Source organism: Callorhinchus milii, unplaced genomic scaffold (genome assembly GCF_018977255.1).
Source record: "Callorhinchus milii isolate IMCB2004 unplaced genomic scaffold, IMCB_Cmil_1.0 Scaffold4, whole genome shotgun sequence".
Lineage (NCBI taxonomy): Eukaryota > Metazoa > Chordata > Chondrichthyes > Chimaeriformes > Callorhinchidae > Callorhinchus > Callorhinchus milii.
The window spans coordinates 3,668,950-3,689,480 of NW_024704745.1; the positions used below are offsets into that span (position 1 = coordinate 3,668,950).

General features: G+C 44.4%; 1 protein-coding gene across 4 annotated transcripts in view; it reads right to left on the bottom strand.

The window, feature by feature from the left end:
- Positions 1 to 3,369: 3,369 nt before the first annotated feature.
- Positions 3,370 to 20,531, bottom strand: part of eva1c (eva-1 homolog C (C. elegans)) — a 64,909-nt gene continuing 47,747 nt past the window's right edge. The window contains exons 5-8 of one of the 4 annotated variants that reach the window (XM_007906707.2): positions 17,535 to 17,678; positions 9,604 to 9,678; positions 4,830 to 4,922; positions 3,370 to 3,960 (exon numbers count right to left, since the gene is read on the bottom strand). In XM_007906707.2, coding sequence (XP_007904898.1) covers positions 3,551 to 3,960; positions 4,830 to 4,922; positions 9,604 to 9,678; positions 17,535 to 17,678 — 722 coding nt within the window. In that variant the 3' untranslated portion in view covers positions 3,370 to 3,550. The remainder of the gene's footprint in view (positions 3,961 to 4,829; positions 4,923 to 9,603; positions 9,679 to 17,534; positions 17,679 to 20,531) is intronic. The other 3 variants (XM_007906708.2, XM_007906709.2, XM_007906710.2) reach the window with 3 other exon arrangements.

A 20,531-nucleotide genomic window follows, 5' to 3' on the forward strand; every position in this document is an offset into this window, starting at 1 on the left:
CTAAGAAGCTATATTGCATCCTTTGCCAATGCCAAGATCAAAGAAGTCAGGATCCCCGGGAGGCACCTAAAGGGATTAGAAGCAGATCAAGCATGATCTCAGTCAGAGGCCTCACTTGCATAACAAGGCAAAAGGGGTCCTGAGCCAGGCAGAACCCGGAAGGACAGACCGGTCACGGGGGGGTAGGAAGTCATCCATCCCGCTCAGCTCCTGGAAGCCAGTGCACGAATGGGTAGTCCTAGCTGGACAATCAGTGGGAAAGCTTGCCAGACAGTGCTCTCAATGACAAGCTATGTGGTTTTAGCTGGTTAGACTCCAGCAGTTATCCCAACATACACTCTGGGGCCCCCAAGCCTTGGCTCTTGCCAACCTGCGCCTAATACTTTCCGGAATTAGGAAACCAAGATGCATCGTTCCGGAGAGAGAGAGTGCGCATTCCATTCCAACAGTCTATCTCTGGGATTTCCATGTGCAAGGGGAGACATGGAATTCTCTGTTTGGGTTGGGTACTCTTAAGCGCGTTGATGGGTTTCCGCATGTGTCAGACATCCGGCTGAAGCAAAAAAAACATTAGAGAAAAGATTAGAGCATAACGCAGCATCATGAGCAGGATGAAAGGCAAGCTCCTGCTGGTTCCACGTACATGTCAACTGGAAGATGTGATGCTAATTGTAGAGACTCGCAAAATACTCAAACAGAAGATCTGTTGAAAAAAAATGGGCAAAACATTACAGAAAAAGCAGTCGAAATTGCGTTCTTTGGAATGCGCACCATCTCAGGAATGTTGTGCTCCTGCTCCTCTAATCTTCCCCTTTCTCCAATTATCGCAAGTGCCAAGGGATGAATTCAACCAATCTCCACTAACTACAAAGGTTCATCCAGTAACTCCACAAAAAAAACTCCCGAGTGCAATAATTTACCAGCCAGCTCCCTGTGTACTTTTTTTTTTAAAAATTGCACGGGTTTACCCTTGTTAATATAATAATAATCTTTGCATTTAGTATAGCACCTTATCACGTTGTTGAAAAGTCTCAAAGCGCTTCCCAGTGTATATTGTAAAGTGGATTAACTCTATTTTGTGGGCAAAACGCGGCAGCCAATTTCACACAGCAGCGTCCCACAAACAGTCGTGGATTCAGTGCGGCCACCGTTGGCAGGAACGAGGGACAAGCAGGAGGCCAGAGCCAGTCAAGCAGAGGAAACGGACAGTGGGTTGGAAAGTAAGCAGGTTGGGGAGGTAGGGAGGTGCCAGGACACGAAGGAATTTTAAGACAAGTGTAAGAGGATGTTGAAATCGATCTGTTCGGGGACTCATTGATTATCGATGTTAATATCACCCGGTAAAATGGTTCTAACCATGAAGAATGCCTGCCGCTGTTGCGCTGTTGATTAACTGACGCGTTTCTTCCAAGCTACTTGTGCTCGGAATCAGAACGAAGCAATTACGGTGTCCTCTACTCCTAGCTATCGTTTAGTTTGTTCCACGGTTTCCTGGAAAATGCTAATATTCCACACTTATGGAGTTGCAGTCTGTGTGTGTTTTAAAAAAAAAAATGATTTGGTGCACACGCTAATGATTTGAGTTAGGGACACAACCGTAGGGTTTAGCATGAGGTTCACATTGTTGTTTTCATTGCTAAACAGTCCGATTCAGAGATCAACACATTATCACTGAAGTATATGGTCACAATACTCCACTCGGTAAATTCCTAAGAGTTCATTTCGTAGCACACTGTTGATCTGGACCTAAAAAGAGAATTTCGGTGGAACTTGTTCACGCTGAGTGTGGTGAGAATGAGGAACTCACTGCTGGAGACAAAAAGCATCAACGTATTTAGGAGGAACTTGATGCGTACAGAGTGGAGTCCTGTAGTGCAAGCGAGAGGACCTGGGTTCGGTTCCCAGCCAAGGAGAAACCTTAGGAAAGTTTCCTTACTCCACACGCGTCTGCTTACCTGGTTGTTCGTCGATTAGCGGATCGGTATTCCGAGGGTAATAATCCCGTTAAAACTAAATAAATAAATGATTTGGTCACTAAATCCATGACTGTTTGTGAGACACTGCTGTGTGGCAATTGGCTGCCACATTTCGCCCACAAATATAGTCAATTCACTTTACAGTATATTCTGTGACGCGCTTTGAGACGTCGAGAAGACGTGAAAAGCGCCATATTAAATGCAAGGATTATTATTATTGTAAATTATTGGAAACTGTGGGAAAAATCACCAAATAACAATAAGATATAACCCCAGCATTTGGTCTGATGCTATGATCACTGTAGAGCGCAGTGACTGTTTACATGGCAGCCAATTTTTGCATGGTACGATGTCCCACAAGCAACTGTGAAGTGATCGACCAATTTGATCTGGAGGGTTATGGGCCAGGCCGGTGGCAGAGAAACTCCCTTTTCTTTTCAAATTCCCTTTTTGCCGTGAATAATAGCAATCAGGACATGGCTGAGGGAGACCCCGTCTGCCTGTTCATGTGGACGTTAAAGGTCCCGTGGCACGATCTGAAAAGATAGGGGAGTTTTTTTCTCTCTCTCTCTCCCCGGTTTCCTGGCCAACAATCTCTCCAGGATATAAATTGTCATTTGCTTCAGGGCTGTTTGTGGGACTGTGCGGTGTGCAAACTGGCTACCGCATTCATCCACAAAATACAGTCACTGCATTTTACAGTAAACCTATGCGAAGAGCTTTGAGACATCCTCCGCTATATCAAATACAAGGTATTATGCCTATAAAATTTACTAAGCTTGGGCATTAATGCTTTATCATTCTGATACCAATGCATACCGCAAGATTAACTCAACTTAACTTAACTCAACCGACAAGCAGAAACTAACGCATCGATTTTTAATGAGTTGCACATTTGCTTTGGCTGAAGTGACCTTTGCTTTAAATAATAATAATCGTTGCATTTGATTTGAGCCTTATCACATCTTCGAGACGTCTCAAAGCGCTTCTCAGAATATACTGTAAAGTGAATTTACCGTATACTTTGTGGGCGAAAGGCGGCAAACAATTGCGCACAGCAGTGTCCCACAAACAGTCGTGGATTGATGACCAAATTATTATTTTTATATTTATTTTAAGGGATTATTACCCCTGGAAAAGCGATCAGCCAACTGACAAACAATCGGGTTCCTACTTACTGTAGGAAGAGGTGTGTGGAACAAGGAAACTTGCCTAAGGTTTCACCCTGCCTGGGAATCGAACCCGGGTCCTCTCATTTGCGAGGTGAGTGCTTTATCCAATACGCTACAGGACTCCACAAACGTGTTCACATGTGCTCACAGTATTTTTCCCTGAAGCTGAGTTTTGGGGTGTAACATTTTCACCCTATTAAAAACATGATAGCCAGTCGTCATTTCACTTTAAACACGTTTTAACATAAATCCAACACACTCTCCTTCATGGAAGGAACATACAACAAAGTAGGGATTGGTACAAACAAAAATAAAACTTTTGATGTTATAATAAAAGCTATTTAGTAACGCAGCAAAATTGCCAATGTATCGACACACAAGGTGCTTGATAGCCTCGGTCTGTCAGTAATACTGGTTAAGAGTCCTCATAGTCGGCAGTTCCAAACCTCCGTTCATCCAGATCTCTTGGATTATCCTGTCTCGTCGTTCTATCCTCTCGGCTATTTCCACTGCTTCTGCGCTGCTGGGTTCTGCCGTTCCGTAGAGGTTTGTTAACGCTTCAAAAGAAAAGTCGGAGGATTTTTCCTCATCCCCGCCTCTGCCACCATCTCCGCTGTCCTCAGCTTCTGTGCTATCATCGTCGTCATCATCATCATCCTCGTAGCCGTCTATTGTCCTCCTGTGGTGGCTGTGGTTCCACAGTTTCTGCAGGTCAGATCTGCAGGGCACTCGAATCACCAACACACACAACGTGAGGATGAGGCCAATACACACACTGGACATGAACAGCAGACCCGCCATTTCAAGGTGTCCTGCAACAAGACAAAATAAGACACTATCCTGATACCCAACACTGACCACTATTAAGCAACTTAAACTGCTAATGTTCACCCACAAAACACAGTCACTGCACTTTACAGTATATCCTGTGAAGTGATTTGGACTGTCCTCCCAACGTGAAAGGTGCTAAACTAAATGTAAGGCTTATTATTACTGATAACCAATAAAAGAAACATCAATTTAAGTTAAAATAATATAATAATTCTTGCATCGGATGCAATGCCTTATCAGGTCATTGAGACGTTTCAAAGTGCTTCACAGAATATACTGTAAAGTGAATTGACTGTACTTGTGGGTACACACAGCCGTGGCCTGCTAACAGTCGTGGGTTGAGTGACCATATTATTTATCTTGATTTTTTTTGTTGAGCGATTTTTAGTGATCGGTTAACGATCCGCCAATCGACTAACAAATGGGTTCCTGGTAAACAGCGTATGGAGCAAGGAAACCTACCTAGAGTTTTACCTGCCTGGGAATCGAGCCTGGGTCCACTCGCTTGCGAGGTGAGCAGGCTGACCAATATGCTCCAGCACTCTGTGTCTTTCTACCTGACAAGAAACGGGGACAATCTCCTCCCTCCCTACACCACCCTTGGACATTAAGGTCAAGCTGTTAATCTAAGAGCATAAGAATTTGCTGGCGATGGAAGACCGAGGTCCATCTAGTTTGTCTTCCACCATCCTGGCAGTCGCTTGACTGACATCTCGTGTCCCAAACTATATGCCGTATCCTGAGATATAATTTTCTCGCAGAAATCTATCTAATTTGTTCTTGAAGCCATTATTAAATGTGGTTAATAACTCGCTCTCAATCCAAATCTGCCAAGGTATAAAATACGTACTTTGGATGTAAGCAAACGTGGCCAAGGAAGTGATGAAAACCTCTCCTTCTTTCATTGAAAACCGGAATTTTTGAGCCTGTGAGGGGATGTGGGCTATCGATGGATAGAAAGAGAAACAATCAATTAGCCTTTATGGATACCAGCAGCAGCAATCTCCTTGCATTTGGTGTAGCACCATTCATAGCAGGGGATGTCTCAAAGCGCTTCACAGAATAGATATACTGTAAAATGGTGCGACTGTTTTTGGCAGGCGAACATGGCAGGGTTATTTGCACACAGCGATATTCCCCCAAACCGCCATGACTCACTTTATCCAAGGCATTGTTGGCCAGGACATTGGAAGAAACTCCCTTCTCTTTTCGAGCAGTGCCATGGGATCTTATACGCACAATGGTTAGTGCACTCGCCTCACAAGCGAGAGGTCCTGCATTCGATTTCCGGGCAGGGTGAAAGGTTGGGCAAGTTTCCTTACACCACTCGCCTCTGTTTACCTAGCAGTAAGTAGTTAGTCGATTGGCGGATCGCTTTTCCGGGGCTAATAATTCCTTCCAAAAAAACAATAATAATTTGGTCAGTGAATCCACGACTGTTTGTGGTATACTGCTGTGCGCAATTGGCTGTCACATTTCGCCCTCCCGTGAAGCGCTTTGAGACATCTGTGATGACGTGATAAGATGCTATATCAAATACTAGGAGTATTATTATTATCTTTAATTAGATGATGTGATTCAGCGGGCATAATATACAGCAAGGAAATAAGCCATTTCACGGCAGTGCTCAACTAAAAAAAAAACAAATGAGAGCAATTGATTTTCATGTCAAATGATGCCACAGGCATTGAACTTAGCCCTGTTGTGGAAAAATGATCTGGGCGTGCTATTTGGCATGTGTAGTCATGCAGATCAGTGGTTGGAGCACTTGCCTCGCAAACGAGAGGACCGGGGTTTGATTCCCGGGCAGGGCGAAACATTGGGCAAGTTTTCTTACTCCTCACACACGCCTCTGTTTACCCAGCAGTAAGTAGAAACCCCCAGTTGTTAATTTCGATCGGCTGATCGCTTTCTGGGGGCATGTAATAAACCCTCAAAAAAAGATTTGGTTGCTCAATCTATGGCCTATGCACAACATAGGTGGTAACTGGTCTAATCCCAATTATATGCTCTTTTCCTAAACTGTTCTGTGTGTTTCCACTGCTGGTGCTTGTAGAATTTGTCTTCTAATGCTGTTGCCCGCTCACCGTTCATAGCCACTTATGGCTAAATAATTTTTTAATCGCTATATAATATATATATGCGTGTGTGTGTCAATCTTTAACACACAGACCCGAAAAATGTGAGGTTTCATAACAGCTTTGATGTGATAATTATCTCCGAAAATAATTATCTATTAGCTTTTTTAAAAAAAATTGATTTAATTATCAGCAGCGATATTTGCAGCAGCGATGAAAGTGATCCAGGTTCGATTCCCGGGCAGGTCAGGGCGAAACCTTAGGCAAGTTTTCTTTCTCCACACATCTCTGTTTGCCCAGCAGTAAATAGGAACCCGATTGTTAGTCGACTGGCGGATCGCTTTCTGGGGGTAATAATCCCTTCAAATAAAAAATAAAAATAAATAAACAAATACATAAATAAATAGGAATTTTGGTCACTCAATCCATGGCTGTTTGTGGGACGCTACTGTGTGCAATTGGCTGCCACGTTTTGCCCACAAAATATACAGTCAGTTCACTTTACAGTATATTCTGTGAAGCGCTTTGAGATGCCTCGAAGATGTGATAAGGCGCTGTATGAAATGCAAGGATTATTTTATTCCTCCCTTCCCCTCCTATTTTGTGACCGTCCCCATATTTGGTGTCCATCCCTCTGGTACTCTCTGTCTCTACCCTCCCTATCACTTTAAGTCCTGCCTTAAAATATATCTCTTCATCTGTGCATATGGTCACGTTCTCCTCCTCCCCCACCCCATTCACCATTCTTGGTGTCCAACTCCCATCGTTGCGAAGCACTCAAAAACATTATCTTCATAGATGTGAACTAATTCCTCTGGTGGGGGAATCCAGAACAAGCGGGGGCATCATCTCAAATTTAGAGCCAGGCCATTTAGGAGCGAAATCAGGAAGCAATTTTTCACGCAAACTGTAGTGGAAATCTGGAAATCTCTCCTCAAAAAGGCTGTGGTTCTGGATCCATTCAAATGTTCAAGATTGAAGTGGATAGATGTTTGTTAGGTCAGGATATCAAGGGATATGGGGCAAAGGCGGGTGTTTGGATTTGAGATACAGATCAGCCATGATCTAATAGAATGACAGAACAGGCTCAGGGGGCTGAATGGCCTCCTCCTGTTCTTATGTTGCTACGTGAAGGACATTATATAAAGTTATTGTTGATTTAATGGGCTTATCTGCAGTTATGCAATTGGATGATAATTTTTTTGGGGTTCAGCTGGGTGTCTGACACGTGCGGAAACCCATCACCGTGCTTAAGAGTCTCCAAACCAAGCTGAGAATTCCATGCATCCCACCTCACCTACACATGGAAATCTCAGAGATAAACTGTTGAAATGGAATGCGCTCTCTCTCTCTCTCTCTCTCCCTGACCCAATTCCGGAAAGTATTAGGCGGAGGTTTGCAAGAGCCAATGCTTGGGGGGGACCCCAAAGTGTGCGTTGGGGCAGTATCATCTGAGCAGATAGTAATAAAGCTTCCAGTTACGTAACTTCTATTTAGTTAACCACCCACTGAAGAAAGCTCTCATACATTACCACATTATCAAGCCACAAATACCTTCATTAGATACCAATGCACGCTCGAGAATAATTATACTGCTCCAATTATACTTCCCAGCAACTGCCTGCAGTGCTCAACTACAACAGGCCTTCTTTTTTAAAAAAAAGAATAAATTAAGAGCAATTGATTTTCATGTCAAATGATGCCACAGGCATTGAACTTAGGCCTGTTGTGAGAAAATGATCTGGGCGTGCTATTGGGCATGTGGAGTCCTGTAGCTCAGTGGTTGGAGCACTCGCCTCGCATGCGAGAGAACCTGGTTTCGATTCCCAGACCGGGCGAAACGTTGGGCAAGTTTCCTTACTCCACATGCCTCTGTTTACCGAGCAGAATCCGTCTGTTAGTTTCAATAATCCCTCAAAAAAAAAAATGTGGTTTGCTCAATCTACACCTGTTTGTGGGACATTGCTGTGCACATTGGCTGCCGCATTTTGCCTACGAAATACACAGTCAATCCACTTCATTACTATATTCTGTGAAGCGCTTTGAGATCTCTCAACAGCATGATAAAGCACAGTATCAAATGCAAGGATTATCATTATTTTTGAAATGTGTCCTGACCTCGACCACCCTTCCTTGGCAATCTGTTCCAGTCGTTAATTGTCCCCCGAATGAAGAAAGACTTCCTGGTGTCAGTCCTGAAATTGCCCTGTACAACTCTAAGCCTATGTCCTCTTGTTGTACTGTCTCAGAGCATCCTAAATGACTGTACCCGGTTTAGGTTTTGGATCCCATTTTAAAATCTCATTTCATTTCTACACCTCTATGCCATGTTGTTGGACTCCGCCACTGTGAAGTGCTCTGTGACGCTACCCCACGTGAAGGGCGCTATAGAAATGCAAGTTGTTGTTGTTACTGTTGCCTCTACGAGGTCCAAGTAAAGTCCATAGAGGTTGTGAGCAAGTACATGACATTAACTTCCAACCTGTTACACAATAGTTTGAATTCACCAACACCATTGACATTGGATTCTGAGGTATGGTACTGAGATGGAGATGGTTTGAGTTCCTTTTTTATAATAATAATAATCCTTGCGTTTGATACAGTGACAATTGCGCACAGCAGTGTCCCACAAACAGTTGTGGATTGAATGACAACATTATTATTATTATTTTGGAGAGATTAGCAGAGATTAAGGAAACTTGCCTAACATTTCTTCCTGCCCAGGAATCGAAACCAGGTCCGCTCGCTTGCGAGATGAGCTCTCTAACCACTACACCACAGGACTTCACAATGTACCGTATCTGTCGAATTCCCTTCAGCTTTAAGATCAGATCTTAGACAGAATTGAAGCACAGATCGAAAGCACAGTTGAAGAGGAGATGGGACTCGAAGGAGGCGAGGGAGGGGGACGACTACAAAACAATGCTGGATTGAATGACCAAATTAATATGTGTTTTGGAAGAGATTATTACCCCTGGAAAAGCCATCCGCCGATTGACTAACAACCGGGTTCCTACTTACTGCTTGGTAAACAGAGGTGTGTGGAGTTCGGGATCTTGTATCCGGGTCCTCCAGCTTGCGAGGTGAGCATGTTAACCCATTACACTACTGGACTCAGACCATTCGCGCACAATGGCATTATTAGGACCATCAAATGACTTTAAATCCTTTAAAACAAGTTAAGTATATCGTTGCGGTAAAGCTTTGGTAATTAAAATAATAATAATTCTTGCATTTGATATAAACAGAGGCGTGTGAAGTAAGGAAACTTGTCTGAGGCTTCGCCCTGCCCGAGAATAAAACCCAGGTCCTCTCGCTTGCGAGGCGAGTGCTCTGACCACCATGCTACAAGACCGCACCTCTATGAAAACCTGGCTTAGTTGCTAAGCTCTCGCCTTCGAGTTAGAAGCTCGTGGGTTCAAGCCCCACAGCAGGACTTTGAACTCGCATTCAAAGTCTAGGCTGATAAAATAGTCCGACCACACGTTCAGTAGCTGGGATCAGTCACCGAGCTACGCTGAAAGCTGGTACAGATTTACAACCTACCATCATCATTTTGAACCGGTGAGGGCTTGCGGCCAGAAAGACTTGGATCAGCCACTTGCAGCAACATTTTGGGAACTGTAAAAGTTTTTATTTAAACGAGAAAGAAAAGGAAAATACATTTGAGTTAAATTTAAACAATCACGGCAAGTCTCCACCCTGCGTACCCGTGAAATCTTTTTTTTAAACCTATTTTCCTGGTTCACATTGCAAAAAAAAAACTATCTATAAAGAAACAATAATAATCGATAAATAATCAATGAGAGAATAGTAATAAAAACTCAATTACATAGTTTGGCCCATACAATAATAATAGTAATAATAATCCTTGCATTTGACATAGCGCTTTTCATGGCTTTGAGACGTCCCAAAGCGCTTCACAGAATATACTGTAAAGTGAATTGACTGTATATTTTGTGGGCGAAATGCGGCAGCCAATTGCGCACAGCAGCGTCCCACAAACAGTCATGGATTGAGTGACCAATTTATTATTGTTTTTTGGTTTTGGAGGGATTATTATTAGGTGTGTGGCGTAAGGAAACTTGCCCAAGGTTTCACCCTGACCTGCCTGGAATTGAACTCAGGTCTCTCACTTGCAAAGCGAGTGCTCTAACCACTGAGCTACAGGACTGCACAATTGTCAGGGATCAGGACTGAGTGGAGCTAAATGCCTATTGTAGGGAAGGGGAGAGAGAGAGAGAGAAGGGGAGGAGACATCGCACTCTTCCCCAAATAACTCTCCAGCCATGTCCGGGAACGCCCAACTCTGTGGTGGGTATTGAGGAAAGAGAGGAATTCAATGAGAAGAACTTTTTTTTAAAAAAAATCAATATTTCCGTGACCTAAGAAATTCACGTTGATTATAGGCGTGAATCTGGTTAGCAATAATAATAATAATCATCCTTGCATTTGATATAGCACCTTATCACATCATTGAGTCATCTCAAAGCGCTTCACAGGATATATTATAAAGTGGAGTGACCGTATGTTTTGTAGGCGAAACTCAGCCGTCAATTGCGCACGGTAGTGTTTCACAAACGGTCGTAGATTGAGAGAAACAAATTCTTTTTAAGGGAGAATTACCCCCCCTGCCCCCGAAAGCGATCTGCCAATCGTCTAACAACCGGGCTGCTACTTACTGCTAGGTAAACAGAGGCGTGTGGAGTAAGGAAAGTTGCCTAAGTTTTCACCCCCCCCACCCCCACGAGTGTTTACTCAAGTAAGGTTCATGTACCAGGGTCTTTCTGTGCACGATTCATTAGGGACATGGGGCCAGGAGTGGGGACTTCATCCCGTTGAGCCAGTTCCACCATTTTATCAGATCCAAGCAGAATTTTTTCATCCCCCTGTTCCTGCTTGCGAGCCGAGCGCTCTAACCAATAGACTACAGGACTCCAGAGACCAGTTATTCAGGTCTAGTAATGCTGACCTTCAGTCTTAATGAGGTCAGCCCAGATCTAGGATGAGATCAATATTGCTCAGGCCTTTCCCCATTACGTTGCTCAAAGTTGGAAGGTTTCCCCCCTCGGTTAGCTGTTGGAACGAATGTAAAGCCATTTGTTTAACCAAGATAAATCAACAGCGAGACCGGGCTGCACGAGACCGAATGTGGGGGGGGGAATGAAAAGTAACCTGCCGGGGAACGGGATTAACCCTTTAATCACCGAGAGCATTTGGATACTGAACGAAGAAAAATCAAACAGTTGAATTTAAGACTTGTAATATTGTCGCATTTGCAAACACGGTTTGATAAAGTCTTTCTAGAAACTGTTTTATAGGGATGCGCAGCTTTTAACAAGAAAGAAAATCGTCAAAAGCAAGAGGGTTAGAAAAGGCAGCGCATTACACTTCAACTAACTGAGCCTCTGTCTATCTCTATTTCAAACATCCCTATTCATTTCGCCGCTACAGCTTTCTGGGGCAAAGCTTTCCACAGTTCCACAACCCTCAGTATGAATAGGATCTTCAATATCTATATGCTCCCTCTTGGTGACATCATCCACAGACATGGGGTCAATTTCCACATGTATGTGGATGACACACAACTCTATCTCTCTGCCTCCACCCTCGACTCCAGGACCACTGCTGTCCTGATTGAATGTCTGTAAGACATCAAGTCCTGGATGAGAGCTAACTTTCTCCAGTTGAACGTCAACAAGACTGAGGCCCTCCTGATTGGCTCTCGTCAGCGCCTCCACACTTCAGGCACTGACAGAGTCACCATCCATGGCTGCACACTCCACCTCACTGAGCCAGTCTAGAACCTTGGCATCTTGTTTGACCCTCAACTATCCTTTCTACCCCACATCTGCGCCATGACCCACTCTGCCTTCGCCCACCTCCCAACTTCACCACTGTCTCACACCGCAGACCGCCAAGACCCTCATATTAGGCTTGACTATGCAAACTCCTTGCTTGTTGGCCTCCCCAACTCCTCCCTCATAGGCTGAAGATCATCCAGGATTCTGCATCCCGTGTCCTCTCCACACCAGACTCCATGACCCTATCACACCAATCCTCGCCCGACTCCACTGGCTTCCCATCACACAGAGGATACAGATCAAGATCCTGGTCCTCAACTTCAAAGCCTTCCATGGTCTTGCTACCTCTGTGACCTCCTAACCTACCATCCTGCTCGCTCCCTCCACTTAGTGGGCTCTGGCCTGCTTCAGGTCCCACTGCCTTGCCCCCTCCCTTGCCTACTTCAAGAGCCATCTGAAGACCCTCCTCTTTGACCGTGCTTTCGATGTCCCTGCTTCTCCTCCTGCCCTCCACCCTCCCCAATTCCGACACCCAGCTCGGATCCAAAACTCTGACTGTCCAGCACCATGGGATGTCCTCCCGACGTGCAAGGCGCTATACAAATGTAATTTTGTTGTTGCTTTTGTTGAAAGATGCTTCCTGACCTCAGTTCTGCCTAAGATTTGATTTTAAAGCAAAAGGGAATTCGATAGATACATACATTGTGGAGTCCTGTAGCGTAGTGGTTAGAGCACTCACCTCGCAAGCGAGCGGACCTGGTTTCGATTCCTGGGCCGGAAGAAACTTTAGGCAAGTTTCCTTAATCTCTGGTAATCTCTCCAAAATAATAACAATAATAATGTTGTCACTCAATCCACGACTTTGTGAGACACTGCTGTGTTCAATTGTCTGCCGCATTTCGCCCACAAAATACACAGTCAATACCCTTTACGATATATTCTGTCTAGCGTTTTGAGACGTCTTGAAGTTTGATCATTATTACAAGCACCTCGAAGCACCTCACGCTGGCTGGGTACCTGCAAGCTTAACCTTCCGTGGGGTGGTGGGGTATGTAGGAAACAAGGGAGAAAAAAAAACTCTTGTAGCTATAGGCTCCCCATCTATTCACACCATCAATGCTGTTTGGTCCCAATTTTTTTCTTGCTAAGTGGCTTGTGCAATTTCACTGTGTTTGTGAACGAACTGGGGGGTGTCCTTACACCTTCTCTTTCCCCATCCCTCGTCTTGGGGGGGAAAAACATCATGTCCCCAATAATAATAATAATAATCATCCTTGCATTACATTGTTGAGATGTCTCAAAGCGCTTCACAGAATATACTCTAGGGGGAATTGACTGTATATTTTGTGGGCGAAATGGGGCAGCCAATTACACACAGCAGTGTCTCAAACAGTCGTGGATTGAGTGAGCAAATTATTATATTTTATTTATAGATTTCTTGAAGGGATTGTTACCCCCGGAAAGCGATCCTCCAATCGAATAACAACTGGGTTCCTACTTACTGCTGGGTAAACAGAGGCGTGTGGAGTAAAGGAAACTTGCCTAAGGTTTCGCCCTGCCCGGGAATCGAACCCGGGTCCTCTTGCTTGCTAACGGCAGAGTGATTGGAGAGCGAGAGAGAGATGAATTGATACTGAAAGCTTGGTACAAATGAGGCATTAAATTATCGCTGAGACTAGGCACGTTTGTATCCTGCTAGTGAGAACGAAAAGATGAATGTATCCACTGGAAACCTCCATCAAGACGACCTCCCTTGATGCCCTGGAATTCCAAAAATCCCTGCCTGCCCTTTGTGCCATGTTAAATGAGGCATGGGACAGTAAAACACCATGCAGTCATTGGTTTCGCTCCCCACATTAACTGCCATTAGCGGAGATTGTGAGATCAAGAGGATTATTTAATTCCTTTCAATGTAACAAGCCCACAAGTGTCTGAATTAAATGCAGACGCACTTTGTCTCATTGTGGGTTTTGTTTCCAACGTAGCAATTTGTCACAACCATCCTCCCGCGGGTCAACGTTGATCGCCAAGCCAATCCCAAATTGGGCGAGAAGAATGCCTCACTTTTGGCTGGCATAAAAATCATCAGGTTTTATTTTCATCAGGGTCTTGTAGTTTATTGGTTAGAGCGCTAGGACCCGGGTTTGATTCCCGGGCAGGGAAGAACCTTAGGCAAGTTTCCTTACTCTACACGCCTCTGTTTACCTAGCAGTAAATTATAATAAGTCTTGCATTTGACATAGCGCCTTATCATGTCTTCAAAACGGTCTCAAAGCACTTGAGATAATATACCACAAAGTATCGACTGTATATTTTGTGGATGAAACGCAGTAGCCAATTTCACACAGGAGTGTCCCACAAACACTGGAAAGTCCCAGAAACGTGGTCACTCAATCCCACAAACGTAGATTGAGTTACCAGATTATTATTATTATTTTTTTGATGGGATAATTACCCAGGGAAAAGCGACTAACAACTGGGTTCCTACTCACTGCTAGGTAAACAGAGGCATGTGGTATAGGAAACAGGCCTAACATTTCGCCCTGCCAAGGAATCGAACCCAAATGCTTTCGCTTGCGAAGCAAGTACACTAACCAATATAATTGTTTGTGCACTTAGCAGCGTCCTCTAACAGTTTGAAAGAACGAGAGTTAAATGGCTATGTCTAAGCAAACATCCCAGAAGAATATTGCAGTATTTTAAGTGGAATCTCGTTTCTCACCCTGCCTTTGGCTGGGTTCCTTCCTGTAGGATTGGCGAGACAGCAAAGCCCAGGACTATATTGTTATCTGTTGTCCCTCACAGAGCCTGTTAAAATATGCTGCTGTTTTTCAAGTCAACAAATCGGTCACCTTCCTAATGTTTTTGGCAAAGTTACCAGAGGGCCAATATCCGCCAACACCTTTAAGCAAAACGAACTCCAATAACAAACGGGGCTCGACGAGCTCATCCGGTGAGGGGCTGAGCCGCTCAGGTCAGGAGGCTCTGGGACAGTTTTTATATCACCTCAATTCGAATTCATTTTAAGAATGCAATGCTGACGCAGCTGTTTCCAACCAAGGGGCGGAGGACCCAGGTTCGATTCCCCGGGCAGGGCGAAAGCTTAGGCAAGTTTCCTTACTTCATGCCCCTCTGTTTACCTAGCAGTAAGTAAAAACCTGGTTGATACTCGAATGGTGGATTGCTTTCCAGAGGTAATATTCCCTTGTAAAAAAAAATATGCGGTCACTCAATCCACAACTGTTTGCGGGACGCTGCTGTGTGCAATTGGCTGTCGTTTTTCTCACACAAAATATACAGTCAATTCACTTTACAATATGTTCTGTGAAGGGCTTTGAGACGTCCAAACGATGTGATAAACAAGGATTAGTATTATTATAATCCTTGGAATTAAGGATTAAACACAAGGATTATTATTATACATTAGATTATTATGAGGACCTACTATAATTGGTTTCACTAATGTAGGAGGTCGAGTGCGTGAGTTAGGGCTCTTGCTCCAGATTGCTCCCTAGTCATTGCAACCTCCCCCTCACCCCACACACTCACATTCACGGATTTGCTCGTTGAGTTGGACGTTCTTGGTTAGTTCGTTGGAATAGTGGTCATCGGTCCAGGAGCTTTCAATTAATTGCTTTGAATAGCAATACTCCTTGCATTTGATATAGTGCCTTATCGTGGCCTTAGGTCAGGAGGCTTGTCGAAGCGCCTTGTCAAAGCGCTTCACAGAATATATTGTAAAGTGAATTGACTGTATATTTTGTGCGGCAAAATACAGCGGCCAATTGCGCAATCAATTAAATAAGATTCAGGAGCCAGTTGCACATTGAGCAAATTTAGTGTGTGTGGGTGGGTGGGTGTTGGTGAGCATGTGTGTGTGTGGGTTGGGGTTCAGCTCGTAATCCAATGTGGAACAGAAACTGCAAGTTGAGATTTCCTGTTTCACGTGGCTATATGTAGCGAGGAAAAAACTGGCAAAAAGCAATTTAACAATAATAATCCTTGCATTTGAGACAGCGCCTTATCACATCTTCGAGACGTCTCAAAGCGCTTCACAGAATATACTGTGAAGTGGATCGACTGCATATTTTCATGGGTGCAATATACAGTCAATGGTGGAGTCCTGTAGCTCAGTGGTTAGAGCACTCGCTTTGCAAGTGAGAGACCTGAGTTCAATTCCCGGCAGAGGGCGAAACCTTGGGCAAGTTTCCTTACTCCACACACCTAATAATAATCCCTCCAAAAACAAAACAACAATAAAATTGGTCATTTTCAATCCATGACTGTTTGTGGGACACTGCTGTGCGCAATTGGCTGCCGCATTCGCCCACAAATATACAGTCAATTCACTTTACAGTAAATTCTGTGAAGCGCTTTGGGACGTCCTCCCGACGTGAAAAGCGCTATATCAAATGCAAGGATTATTATTATAATATAACTCAAAATATAAGCGCAAATATAACTTGCGCTTGTCTCAACTTTCACGGTACGACCAACCTCTCAGAGCAATTAACAATTATCACAAGGAGCAGGCGGCTGATGGTTTGGAAGAAGAGAGTCTCGGAAGAAAATTTCAGAGGGGAGGGGCACATGGGCATACATATGAATTGCCAACTGTTGATGACAAGACAAGCCAGCCGAGCTCACCGGCACTACTTTGAGGGGCAAACCAGCCACTGGATTATTCCCACTGTTAACCCCACAAGCCAAAGCCCTAAAGGCTAGCGTGCTGTCAAGCTTGGAGAAGCAGTGGGAAGCTTGCCAGAAATGAACTGAATTGGCAACCTGCATTTTGGTAACGTGAAATCTGAGGTCTAACGCTTTACCTGCGTCACCTGAACCACACACTAAATGTAGCCTTGGGGTTAAGTTACTGAATTTGGATCACCTCATGTGCGTTGAGGCCAGTATTACACCTGAGATGGCGTTAACTGTAACTCTACGTTGTGGAAAACAGTGCACACAATGATGGATGACCTACTTTGTTCTGGACGCATTCCAAATAAGTCATTATAGTAAGGTTTCTGGTGTTGACGGGTATGATGAATGCCTCGCCCTTTATTGGTTCCACAGGTAAAGGGACACTGGTACCTTCTGATTTGCCCATTATGTGCACCACCAAGCAGAAGCTCGATCCCCTTATTTTTAACGAGACTTCAAATGGAATTGGTTGCTCACTCAGTCACTCACCCACTCGGTCACTCGCTCGCTCACTCGGCCACCCGCTTACTCGGTCACTCACTCACTCACTCGGTCACTCACTCACTCAGTCACTCACTTGGTCACTCCATGACTGTCTGTGAGACATCGGTGCACACCATGTGGCTACTGCGTTTTCCCACAAAGCGTGCACAGTCGCACCTTTTTACAGTATTATCCTGCGATGCGCTTTGAGACGACTCGATGACAAGATAAGTCGCCATAATCCAAAATGTAAGGATTGCTAGAAAGCACTTGAACGGCTCCACAACTGAAAGAATCGTGACAAAAATGTGCTGCGTTTCGATCGTTTTCGTACGGTAAACGACTGTCCTCACCGTCAGGTTGATCTGAATTTTATTACAACACGAAACAAATTGCACTTATATAGAACGTTTTGTCTTGGGACGTGTTAAAGGGGCTGCGCAAATGTGATTCGCTGTTTGCTTTAACACTGAAAAGATTTACCCTTACCACACACGTAGACAATGCTGAGATATTTCTCCATCCCAGGGAAACAGGGATCTCCAAAGTAGCGGCTGCTGACATTCACTCTGCAGCTCCGTTTACCGTAACAATTCCTGGCCATGATTTCCAGCGCAGTATGTGACACACACTCTGCAACACAGGGAAACAACGGTCACATTAGCAAACGTGGCAAATCTACGCCCACGACTGGCGTGTAATTGAGGTACTCCAAGGAACTCGTGGAGACCTCTAGCGTATTGGTTAGACCACTCGTTTCGCAAGTGAGAGGAACTCCGGGTTGGATTCCAGGGCGAAACCTTAGAGCAAATTTCCTTACTCCACCCGCACACCTCTGTTTGCCAAGCAATAAGATGGAACCCAGTTGTTAGTCGCTTGGTGGATCGCGTTCCTGAGGTAATAATTTGCTTCCACCTCACCCTCCCCCCAAAAAAATGTGGTCACTCAATCCACGACTGTTTGTGGGACACCCTTGGGCGCAATTGGCTGCCATGTTTCGATCACAAAAATATGCAGTCAATTCAGTTCACAGTATATTCTGTGAAGTGCTTTGAGAGTCTCACCCACATGATGAGGTGCAATATCAAATGAAAGGATTATCATTTAACTCTGCGACCTCAGTCTGAATAATTAACATTAGGATCTTAGCGTGCGGAAAACAATGACAGTAAACCCGTGTCCTGCCATGATGTTTACGATGTTAATTCCCTGCTTGTTGGGAGACCCTGTAGCTCAGTGGTTGCAGCACTCGCCTCGCAAGCGAGAGGACCTGGGTTCGATTCCCGGGCAGGGCGAAACGTTGGACAAGTTCCCTTACTCGACACGCCTCTGTTTACCTAGCAGTGAGTAGGAACCCGATTGTTAGTCGATTGGCGGGTCGATTTCCAGAGGTGATAATTCCTTCCAAATAAATAAAATAATAATTTGGTCACTTGATCCACGACCGTTTGTTGGACACTGCTGTGCGCAATTGGTTGCCGCGTTTCGCCCACAAAATACACAGCCAATTCCCGTTACAGTATATTCTGTGAAGCGCTTTGAGACGTCTCAACGACGGGGTAAGAAGCAGTATCAAATGCAAGCATTATAAGTATAGAGGTGACCTCGTTCATGTCAGGAAAATTGCTCCCTTATTACAAGAAGATATTTCTGATGTTTGATGGTTCAAAATTGGATGGTTCAAGTTTTACCGATCGCTGTGACCACCAATGAAATGAAGACTAGATGCTGTCAAGTCTGACAGTAATTCACCTCTCGAATATTGTGATACACATGGGAGCAATTCGTTACTTTGGTTGAAATTCAGCCAAAGGTGCAGAGTCTAAATTCTTGCTGCCAAACCCCCCAAACAAAATAACTAACTGGTGCCGTGTGTCTCAAGCTAAAGCAAACAAGAAACAAAAGGTTGAACGGGATGTTTAAAATGTTTTCAGATGTTTCTCAAATAGGACATTAATGGATTCGATCGGGCGGCTATGGAGAAACTACTTCATCTGGTGGTGGGGAAATCCAGAACAAGGGGGCATCGTCTTAAAATTGGAGCTAGGCCATTTAGGAGTGAAATCAAGAGGCAGTTTTTCAGGCAAAGGCTGGTGGAAATCTGGAACTCTCTCCCCCAAAAAGGATCCATTCAAATTTTCTGAGGTGGGTAGACTTTTGTTAGGTCAGGGTAGCAAGGGATATGGGGCAAAGGCGGGTAATTGGAGTTGACGTATAGATCAGCCGTGGTCATATAGAATGGCGGATCAGGCTCGAGGGGCTGAATGGCCTACTCCTGTTCCTACGTTCCTAACATTGAAACATGGCCCTTCCCTCTCCCCATTTCCTGGGCAGTAGGTGCTAAACCCTGCAGACCCCGAGGGTTGCAAGTTCCAATCCCACTTCAGTTCAGATCTCGGCCAGGTCATCACAATTAGCCTCTTTGCTCCAGCTGACTACTGCTTCAGAGAGCGAGAGATAAGGTTAGAAAGAGGTAGAGATGCTGGGTTTTTTTTTCGGTGAACTGAGAGAAATCTAGCACAGAAGAAACCTATCACTATGCTTAAGAGCATCCAAAACGAGTAAGACTGAGTATGCCACCAATATGTGGAATTTCCCAGTGTCTGCAATGAGAAACCCGTTCTCCCTGGATGGCCTCTTCCTGCTTACCAATTCCTTACTCCCCACGCCTCTGATTACCTCGCAGTAATTAGGTTAGTTGATTGATGCATCGCTTTCTGTGGGTAATACTCCCTCAAAAAAAAATTGGGTGACTCAATCCACGGATGTTTGTGGGACATTGCCGTGTGTAATTGGTTGCTGCGTTTTGCCCACAAAATATACAGTCAATTCACTTTACAGGATATTCTGTGAAGCACTTTATGACGTCTGAAAGACGTGAAAAGGCTCTATATCAAATCCAAGGATTATTATTATTATTACTGCCCAGATAAGAACCTGATTCTGAAATCCATTATCCAGGAATAGAAGCAAACAAATTAGGGAACTTGTCTCTGCTTTACGGAATACCAGACACTTTCATGCGTTAAAGACTGTCATTTGCTGCGGAATTTATTTAGACCTCTCTATCAGATCTGGCTCTTTACCAGAGCATTAGCTTTTTTTTAAAAAAAAATGTCATCCTCATGGTATCAGTCGTGTTCCCACATGAAAATAAATAAAAACAAGGGCGTAGCAATGACCCTGATTTCCTCTCCTGAGGAATTATAACCCCCTTCTTTACTGACTACTCAAGCCTCGTCACCATCCAGTTTAGATTGTATTTGTATTGCAGGGACTTTAGGACTTGATAACAGATTGCATGTGCTAATCAAATCTGTTTGCCTACAGTTTGTCGAGTCCCGTAGAGCACTAACCTCACAAAGCAAGAGGACCTGGGTTTGATTCCTGGGCAGAGCAAAACCTTAAGCCTTAGGCTTGTTCAAGTTTCCTTCCTCATGATGGGATTATGGGGGTAGGGGAATTGGGAGAGAGTTTGGGAGAAAA